This window comes from Salvelinus alpinus, chromosome 12 (genome assembly GCF_045679555.1).
Source record: "Salvelinus alpinus chromosome 12, SLU_Salpinus.1, whole genome shotgun sequence".
Classification (NCBI taxonomy): domain Eukaryota; kingdom Metazoa; phylum Chordata; class Actinopteri; order Salmoniformes; family Salmonidae; genus Salvelinus; species Salvelinus alpinus.
Window position 1 is genome coordinate 7,670,272 of NC_092097.1, and position 10,475 is coordinate 7,680,746.

Consider the following 10,475-nt stretch of genomic DNA (forward strand, 5'->3'; position numbering starts at 1 on the left):
ATTTTGGTAGGGTTATCAGTACGACTCGGGTTGTGGAAAGTAGAAATGCCAGCTTGAAGGTTATTGTGGAGCCAGCAAAAGAGATATTGGGGGTAACAGATGTTACTGTTGAAATGGTTGTTGACATGCTGAACAATTCTAAGGGTGGAGTGTTTTACCATGATATAGGAAAAAATGGATGGGTTTGGGAGGGTTTTTTGTGGGAGGAGGGAGGGTGCGGTAGAAGTTATGGATTTATTTGGTTTAGATTTTTTGTTTTTATTACGGTAGTACAGAATTAGGCTGATTTTGATTGATCGTACGTTCCAGCAGATAAGGTGGTGGCGTGCACTTTAAACGATTGTTTGCGGACCGCCATGATATCATAGAAGCAAAAGCAGAAGGATAGAGGAGAACGGAGAGCATATCTTTGCTAGATTTTATGCTCTTACCTTTTTGTACTTTTAATACTTACTTTTACCTTTTTGTACTTTTAATACTTGCTTTTAGCTCTTAGCCTGATTTTAATCCATTGGGGTATTTATTGACAATACATACAAATGTTTGAAGTAAAACTAGTCCAGACTTAAAGAAACTTTTTTTATGTGCACGAGGTAAATGCCAACTTCGTCACACATGGTGTCAGAAGTGGGATGATTTCCCTAGCTACAACGAGAAGACCCATGATTTGAACTTTTTAAGAAGACAAAGGTTTTATGGAACAGTGTTTTAAACGATGGGAGTGGAACAGGCTTAACGACAGGCGGTGAGCAACTGGATGAAAACCTGGAGGCGTTTCGCCGGGTGGTGGGGCGTGGCTGGAGCCCAAATGGGGAAGTGGTTCGGGAATCCCCCATGCTGAAGTGAGCCATGGGAACAGCCGCTGCCGCAGCTTTATTGATGGACGTCAGAGGGACCAAGGGGACACTTCCAGGGGCTCCGGAGGGAGGCAGCCCAGGGCCTACTGAGATGCTTCAGCTCGGGAACCCAAGGTAATCTGCGCCGAATGCAGAGGGGGAGCTGTTGGGGTTGGCATGCCATCTTTTAGAATCCGAGAGTGAAATACATACACACTCGTCTCTAACATGTAGGCTCAGCATTCCCGAACAGTCCCAATACAAGTCCGAATGTTGAACAAACTTCATTTCAACGTACTTTGCCTGTTGTCCGCTGATTTTGGCTCTATGTCAGAGGTAATCTGATAACAGGGAAGTGTTATCAACGCGACCTTCAGTACGCAGGTCTGTATATCAGTTTGTATTTCCGTTTTTTATTTTCCATACTGATGAATATTCGCACGTGACAAACACTTACACAATATGGCCGAGCCTAACCTAAGCCACAGACTGAACGGCGAACACTTTCAGCTGTTTGCGAGGAAACGTGCTTCAGCGACTACGTTCGGTGACATTCGGCTATTGCTTACATATTGTGAATCAGGTGCAATGCGTCAAGATTGAAAATATAAGCGACATAACCTTGAGGTGCTGCAAAGTTAGGTAAACACCACTTTCCTGTGGATACCCCACTCCTACCGCCAAAAAGACCAACAGCATGTGGAGCCAGTAAAGTAAGTGTAAATATGTTATTCAACATTCTGGCTTGTAAAGACTATTGCATCTTTATTAGGGCAACTTTGGTTAGATTGAAAATCAATGGAGTAACCATGGTAACAGTCTGATGTTTAGGGAAGAGTAGGGAGTGGTCTGCCAAGGGACCAATTTGCATGTTTTTCAACCATTTCACCTGCAGCAGTTAAGTGTGGTAATTGAACGTGTGAGGAATGTGTGTAGAATCAGGATTGGCTAATTGTATAATGTAGGCCCCTCCCACCAATTTGAGTTGATAGAAATACAGGTGTATATGTGTAGAGAAGCAGTTGGACGCAAGGATAGAGGAGAGTGTGTTTGAAAGAGTTTATGCTCTTAACGTTTTGATCTTTTAATCCTTGTTTTAGCCTGATTTTTAACCTGTCATTGAGTACTGGTGATAGAATAACTCCCCATGTTATTGTAATGGTGAGAAGTTAGCATGGCCTGGGGGTTTGATATTTGTGCGTCTAACGTTCTCACTCGCCATAATTCACGATTTATTCAGGACTATCTGTAATCATGGTAGCATCCACAATAATGTAGAAGTGTTAAGAAACATTCTATTCTTATTTACAATAAAAGTGACTCCAAAATGACAGTACGTTATTTACCATTCATTTCTATTGGGCACAAAATGATCTGAAACACAAACAAAACAGCAAATGCATCCAACAAGTTTTTAGAGTCACAAGCTTGACATAATCATTGCGTGCTAGGAATATGGGACCAAGTTCTAAACTTTTGACTACTTTCAAAAGACTAATTTCTGTTGTCTGTAACTATGGGCAATAAATATTGTTTATTCATAACATGGCCCAGGCTTCCATTAAGTAAGTAGTCTTGGACAAGTAATTTTTATTTGACCTTTATTTAACTAGGCAAGTCAGTTAAGAAACAATTCTTATTTTCAATGACAGCCTAGGAACACTGGGTTAACTGCCTTGTTCAGGGGAAGAATTACCGATAAAAAAAAAAAACTTGTTAGCTCAGGGATTCGATCTTTCAACCTTTCAGTTACTAGTCTAATTATCTAACCACTAGGCTACCTGCCACCCCCTGCCTGAGAAAGAATGGCCTATAGGGGCAGGAGCCTACAGTATCTTCTGTTTATGTAGTGTGAAGCTACTTGATGTACAGTGCTTTCAGAAAGTATTCACACCCCTTGACTTTTTACACATTGTGTTCTGTTACAAACTGAATTTTAAATTGATTAAATTGAGATTGTGTTACTGGCCTACACACAATACCCCATAATATCAATGTGGAATTTTGTTTTTAGATATTTTTACATAGAATAAAAATGTAAAGCTGAAGTATCTTTAGTCAATAAGTATTCAACCCCTTTGTTATGGCAACCTAAATAAGTTCAGGAGTAAATATTGTGCATAACAAGTTGCATAATAAGTTGCATGGACTCTGTGTGCAATAGTGTTAAACATGATTTGTGAATGAATACCTCATCTCTGTACTACACACATAGAATTATCTGTAAGGTCCCTCAGTCGAGCAGTGAATTTCAAACACAGATTCAACCACAAAGAACAGGGAGGTTTTCCAATGCCTCGCAAAGAAGGGCACCTATTGGTAGATGAGTAAAAAAAAGCAGACATTAAATATCCTTTTGAGCATGGTAAATGTATTAATTACTCTTTGGATGGTGTATGAATACATCCAGTAACTCCAAAGATACAGGCATCCTTCCTAACTCAGTTGCCAGAGAGGAAAGAAATGGCTGTGATAGGAGAAAACTAAGGATGGATCAACAACATTGTAGTTACTCCACAATACTAACCTAAATTACCTAAAAATTTGGCAAAGATATTAACTTGAATACAAAGCGTTATGTTTGTGGCAAATACAACACATCACTGAGTACCACTCTTCATATTTTTAAGCATGGTGGTGGCTGCATCATGTAATGGGTATGCTTGTCCTCAGCAAGGACTAGGATTATTTATTTTTTGTTGTTGATAAAAGCACAGGCAAAATCCTAGAGGAAAACGTGCCAGACACTGGGAGACAGGTTCACCTTTCAGCAGGACAAAAACCTACATTATAACATAAGGCCAACTATACACTGGAGTTGCAACATTGATTGTTCCTGAGTGGCCTAGTTACAGTTTTGACTTAAATCGGCCTGGAAATCTATGGCAAAACATGAAAATGGCTGTCTAGCAATGATCAACAACCATCTTAACAGAGCTTGAAGAATTTTTAAAAGCATAATGTGCAAATATTGTACAATCCAGGTGTGCAAAGCTCTTAGAGACTTACCCAGAAAGACTCACAACTGCATCACTGTCAAAGGTAATTCTAACATGTATTGATTCAGCGGTGTGAATACTTGAGATATTTCTGGATTTTATTTTCAATACATTTTCAAAGAAATTCTAAAAACCTGTTTTCACTTTGTCATTATTGGGTTATTTGTGTAGATTGGTGCATTTAAAAAAAATCTATATTGTATTCAGGCTGAAACACAACAATATTTGGAGTAAGTCAAAGGGTATGAGTACTTTCTGAAGGCACCAGAGCCTTAATGATGAGGACCAGAGGGCGCCGTTTTCACTTTGGGGGAAAATCGTACCCAATTTAAACGGCCTCGTACTCAATTCCTGCTCGTACAATATGCATATTATTATTACTATTGGATAGAAAACACTCTCTAGTTTCTAAAACCGTTTGAATTTTGTCTGTGGGTAAAACACAACTCATTTGGCAGCACACTTTCTGACCAGGAAGTGGAAAGTCTGAAATCGATGCTGTGTTCAAGTGTCTGCCTATAAATGGGCATGATACGTATGACTATACGTGCACGTCATACACCTTCCCCTAGATGTCAAGAGGAAGTGAGAGGAGAAAGGAGTTGATTATCTCGGTCTGAGGTTGAATAAACCCTCTTGGAACGACGTGTCCCCCATTTTGTGTTCTCTGCAAGGCGCGTGGTGGGACCTGTTATTGCCTACTGGAAAGCTGTCGTTATGGGCGAATACTATCTCCGGCTTTGATTTTATTTGATACATGTCACAATATCATCGTAAAGTATGTTTTTTCAATATAGTTTTATTAGAATATTGATATTTTTTCGGGACGTTAGGCGTGTTGCGTCGTTTGCGTTTGTTCACGAAGGAGAGGTTAGCACCACCTGGCCAGTGTGCTTGCTAATTCAAGAGGGAAAGAGGACGTTCTGAATCCAAACAACGACGGTTCTGGACAAAGGACCCCTTGTACAACATTCTGATGGAAGATCAGCAAAAGTAGGAACCATTTTATGATGCTATTTCATATATCTGTCGAACTGTGTACTAGTAGCTTTGCGCTCAGGTTTTGGTTATTCCCTTACCATAACTAAGTCTTATGTCGTAATGAAGATATTTTTAGAATTCTAACACTGCGATTGCATTAAGAACTAATGGATCTATCATTTCCTATACAACATGTATTTTTTTGTAATGTTTATGAATAGCTATTTGGTCAGAATAGGTGAGAGTCTAATAGAAATATCCGCACATTCTGGGAAAAAGATGCTACGTTAGCACATTGTATAACCACGGATTTCAGCTCTAAATATGCACATTTTCGAACAAAACATAAGTGTATGTATAACCTGATGTTATAGGACTGTCATCTGAGGAAGGTTTATGAAGGTTAGTGAAATTTAATATCTTTTGCTGGTTTATTCGCTAACGCTAACGTGCCTATTGCTATCGCTAACGTGCCTTGATGAATGAATGCGGTAGTGTGGTAGGCTATTGTAGTAAGCTAATATAATGCTATATTGTGTTTTCGCTGTAAAACACTTAAAATCGGAAATATTGGCTGTATTCACAAGATCTTTGTCTTTCATTTGCTATACACCATGTATTTTTCAGAAATGTTTTATGATGAGTATTTCGGTATGTAACGTTGGTGTCTGTAATTATTCTGGCTGCTTTCGGTGCAATTTCTGATTGTAGCCGCAATGTAAACTATGATTTATACCTGAAATATGCACATTTTTCGAACAAAACATAGATTTATTGTATAACATGTTATAAGACTGTCATCTGATGAAGTTGTTTCTTGGTTTCTTTGGTTTGTTCTAGGTTAGTTTGGTTGATTTTGTGCATGCTACCTGTGCTGTGAAAAATGTCTGTGCTTTTTTCTATTTGTTGGTGAGCTAACAAATATATATTGTGTTTTCCCTGTAAAACATTTAAAAAATCGGACATGTTGGCTGGATTCACAAGATGTGTATCTTTCATTAGCTGTATTCGACTTGTTAAAGTGTGAAAGTTAAATATTTCAAATGAATATTTTTTGAATCTCTGCCTTTTCAGTGGAATGTGGGAGGAGTTCCGCTAGCGGAACGCCGGGGCTAGAAAGGTTAACCCCAATCCATCTCCTTAATGCTGAGTGCCAAACAGTCTTTTGTGAACTCGACTGGGGGTCGAACTCCCAACCTTCCAGTCTCAGGGAAGACACTTTAACCACAAGGCCACTGAGATGGTGTTTTTGTGTTAAAAATAAAAATCGTTCAATAACTTATATGAAAACATTTGTATGGCCAAAATTGCATTCTTTGATAAAGACAAACGTTTTCATGTTTTCATGAGTGTTTGAGTTTAGGTCCATAACTTGCCTGTGACAGGAACCATAGCTTTTTTAAAATTCAAAACACATACTACTTCCTTAACCCAGAATTGTTTTAAGCTAGTAATAACATGGACAATCAGGCTATTTGATTCTCTATTTAGGACACCTGGGGGTATTAGAAACAAATGTGAAGAAAAAAAAAATTGGATGAAGAGTTTGAATTAGGTCTTACTGCCATTACTTCAATAAATGAACTAAATAACACATCTAGATATGCCAAAATGTTAGTCTGAAGGATTTATGGCTTGTAGTGACTCAACTACATCAGAAAGTTATTGGGATCATCTGGTAATGTGTGTGTGTGTGTGCGTGTTGATCTGCATTGCTTTCAGATGTGATTTTGTCACAGTCCCTTCTAACGTCTCCTGCACTGCCTGTGAGTGTCATAGAGGGAAACAGAAGACACATACATGCTAGTGCCAAAAACACAAGGTTAAATACATGTAAAAAACCAAACATTTTTACAAATGTTTCCTGATCTTTCTGTTATCACTCAGATATATAGGACAGACACAAACATCCTTTAGATTTTTTTGGGGTGGACTATCTGTTGTTCCATGTAGTGAATCTGTTGTTCAATGCGTTTGTGTGGGCTAATAGCAGTAAGGCGCCCCAAAAATGTTTTATCAAATAACGTATTTAAATATTTGCTTGATACTTCAAGGGATCTTAAAATTCTAAATCAAATCCTAAATCCTATGGGTTAAGGATACCTAATTACAATAATACCTAACATATGCTCACCATATGTTCTACTATTCCTGGTATAATTTTCGCAGAGCTGCAAAATCATGTCCAAAGTTAAGTCTGTTTCTTTATACATGTGGCCTTCAAGGCCCAGATGAGAACTCCAGATCAGAGCAGATACATATGTCAGGGGGGAATTGTGGGATGATGCCAAGCCTTTAGACGCAGATAAGTGTCTGAAAACGACAAAAAATACCCATAAAGCCTGCTCCGATAACCATCTACAGCAGGAGGACTAGATTTGGTACCAAACCCTGTGTCTGAAGATTTATGTAACACCTAAGCCTTAATCCTAGTGGTGTAGGACAGGGGCAGTAAAACCCACAGACATACAGTATCTTCAATAAATTGTCCAAAAAAAAAGGATGTCCAAGAGATGTTTAATGGAAGTTGAATTTACTCAACAAAACCTGTTTGTTTTCATTTATCATTTCATTTATTCTTGGTTGGACTCCAAGTGTAGCAGAATACTTTACCTTCAAATCCAATTGGCCTACCATAATATACTGTAATGTGAATGGGGCAAGACATGCAGTGAATGAATGTGACTCACCCAGGTCATCACAGCACACCTCCATGGAGTCAGAGGAGCAGTCACTCAGGTCCTCCAGAGAAGAGGCATCACCATCCTGGGCCTGCAACCTACACACACAGCATGACCGTCACTTCACAGAATGATACAACGTTATGCACAGGCAATACGCCTAATTATATGACTTGAATACAGAAGTCAGCTTTGTGAGGGAAATGCACCTAATTAATATGCAGAACAAATACATGTTTAGACTTCAATTGTTTCACTACACCATAATAAAATATATTATAAAGCCTGTCTTGAATGCATTCCAGACATACTGCCAGTGAGGGTACAGTAGAGTAACGGTGATGTTATCAGTCAAAAAATGTGAAACACTGCCATCACCTGAACGTGAAAGGTGCCACAGTGGCCATGTTGACTTGGGCTGGCTCAATCCCTCGGCGTGGCACACTGACTGTCTGACTGCCATCACCACCACCCTGGCTCAGATGGGACTCTCTGGGTTTGTTGGTGGACATATCTCTCTCAGACGCGCCCATGCCTTGGCTGGAGAGCTTTCCCGGTTCCCTACGCTCCTGGCATGTAAGGGCGGTCGTCAACACAGAGGTGATCAGGTTCCCATTCCCTGCTTTAGTGTGGAAGAATCTGCCCCGGCTTTGGCCTGAGTGGACATCACCACCAGAGAGCTTGCACAAGGCATCCTGTGCGTCTCCATTGTCATCCAGACTTCTGTCACAAACCCCGCCTGAGGCCCAGTTCCTGTTGGCGTTTCTCCTGACGTGAAGTTCTCGCAAAGCCTTCTGAGATAGCGCGCTGCTGCTGCGGAGGTCAAGAGTGTCCTTGGAGCGTGGTGGTGGAGCTTGCCTCTTGGGGACCTGGGGGCTGCTGTAGGCTGACCGGCTGCCTGTGCCTCTCTCTGGGGCATAGGAGGCTCGGGAGGGGGGACAAGGGGAACAGATACCACCCCTCTGCTGCAGCAGGTGGCTCTTCAAAGCTGCACCTCTCTGCAGCTCATTTGAAAAGGTGGAGGAGGAGGAGGGATGCGTTTTGGCGCTGAGCTGAAACTGTGCTGTGGAGTTAGGGAGGCCGCTGCCCCCTTGGTGTTTGGGGTCCAGTCTGGAGAGGGGGATCATGCTCCGGGGTAGGGGGATACCAGAAACCAGACCTGAGCCTGGTTGGGCCTGGGACAGGTTCTTAATGTTCACACCGCCGCTCATGGTCAATGAAGATCACTGGGTCAATTTCTGAAAGAAAAAGAATAAATAAATGACACACCGCTCTCCGTATTTCATATTTACACTTTTTCTCAATCGCCTACAACAATTTTATGGAACAATTGTTGTGGATTTTCAAAACAGAGTCCACAGACACAAAACTCTGTGGGTTTTCGCGTTTTGAAAATGTAGCTACCTTCTCAAAACATAAATACATCGACATATACAGTCAAAATTTTGAATATGAATGAACACGACTTCCTGCAAAAACATTCACGCAACAATACTTATCTCTTGAGTGCAAGCAGACAAAACAGAAAGTTAGTCTGTCTTTTAAAAACCCTAGTAGATCAATGCATTTTTTTTCTTTGCAGTCACTAAATCATGATGATCAAAATTAGGAGTACAACTTTACCAAAGTGCAGAATTATGGGAAATTACTCTCATTGACCAAACAATATCATACACGTCAAATATTAATCCTGATAAACAATTTTTTATTAAAAAAATAATCACTTTGGGTGGAGGATTCTGTCATCAGTACCATCCCAATCCAATTCCATGTATTCAACGCAAAGGCTGGTTTGCTCATAGTTTTGTAGACTTTCCATTGGAGCACAGAAACACAATCCACAATAGAAAAAAAGGAAAGGTGAATACAAAGGAGGAACACAACTGAAATGAATGTACAGGCCTCAATTCACACCAAAGCAAAGCTCTATAATGGAAGGTCAAAATGTTGGAGTAGTAACCCAACATCGTTCCCTGCATGTCCACAATATTGTAAAAAATCATAACGATTAGACGTTCCTCTTTGCCTTGATCTTTCCATATATTGTACATGGTATGGCACTGATGGGGTGAGTTAGTAGTATTTACTGATTGCCGGAAACAGTGAACACAATTGCACACATTTCTCTTCTGATGAAAGCAATGTTTTAATATTCTGTGAACAAAACACTATACAGTGGATTTTGTATTAACTGATGACATCTGGTAAAATGTTTTTGCAAAAGGTCTAAGATATGCAAGTGTAACGGCTGTCGTAGTCGTTCTCCTCCTCAGACGAGGAGGAGCATGGATCGGACCAAGATGCAGAGTAGTTAGTGTTCATTATTTAATGAAAAATCAACAAAACACTTCAAAATACAAAACGTGACAAACCCGAAACAGTCCTGTGTGGCCCAAACACAGTCACAGGAACATACACCCACCAAACACAAGTGAAACCCAGGCTGCCTAAGTATGATTCTCAATCAGGGACAACGATTGACAGCTGTCTCTGATTGAGAATCATACCAGGCCGAACACCAAATCCCAACATAGAAAATCAACCATAGACCAACCCACCCAACTCACGCCCTGACCAACTAAAATAAATACAAGACAAAGGAAAACAGGTCAGGAACGTGACAGCAAGTCTGGTACTAAGGCAAGAAAATGATCAGAAGTTCTGTAGGCCTATTTGAGCATTTGATCATTGCTGTTCTGATATAGATACTTTTCAACACAGATCCAAAAATTGCTTGTATGCGATTGAGAAAAACTGTAAGCGTTCATTTCCATTTGTATATGAAAATTGTCAAAACTGTTGTCATGTTACAATTGATTGATTCTAAGTTGTTGCCTTTTTCATGTTCTTTTACTTCCAGACGTGCAAATATCGGTAGCTAGCTTACTGTACATATTATATGGAATCAATCTGAAACAAATTGAGGATTGTTTTAAAGCTTGATGTGTGTGGTCCTGCTTTGTGGGAGACTAGGGAGA

General features: G+C 40.1%; 1 protein-coding gene across 6 annotated transcripts in view; it reads right to left on the reverse strand.

The window, feature by feature from the left end:
• Positions 1-8,734, reverse strand: part of LOC139535409 (neuron navigator 1-like) — a 107,223-nt gene extending 98,489 nt beyond the window's left edge. For all 6 annotated transcript variants that reach the window (XM_071334786.1, XM_071334785.1, XM_071334783.1 and 3 more), the window contains exons 1-2: positions 7,876-8,734; positions 7,507-7,595 (exon numbers count right to left, since the gene is read on the reverse strand). In XM_071334786.1, coding sequence (XP_071190887.1) covers positions 7,507-7,595; positions 7,876-8,708 — 922 coding nt within the window. In that variant the 5' untranslated portion in view covers positions 8,709-8,734. The remainder of the gene's footprint in view (positions 1-7,506; positions 7,596-7,875) is intronic.
• Positions 8,735-10,475: the final 1,741 nt, after the last annotated feature.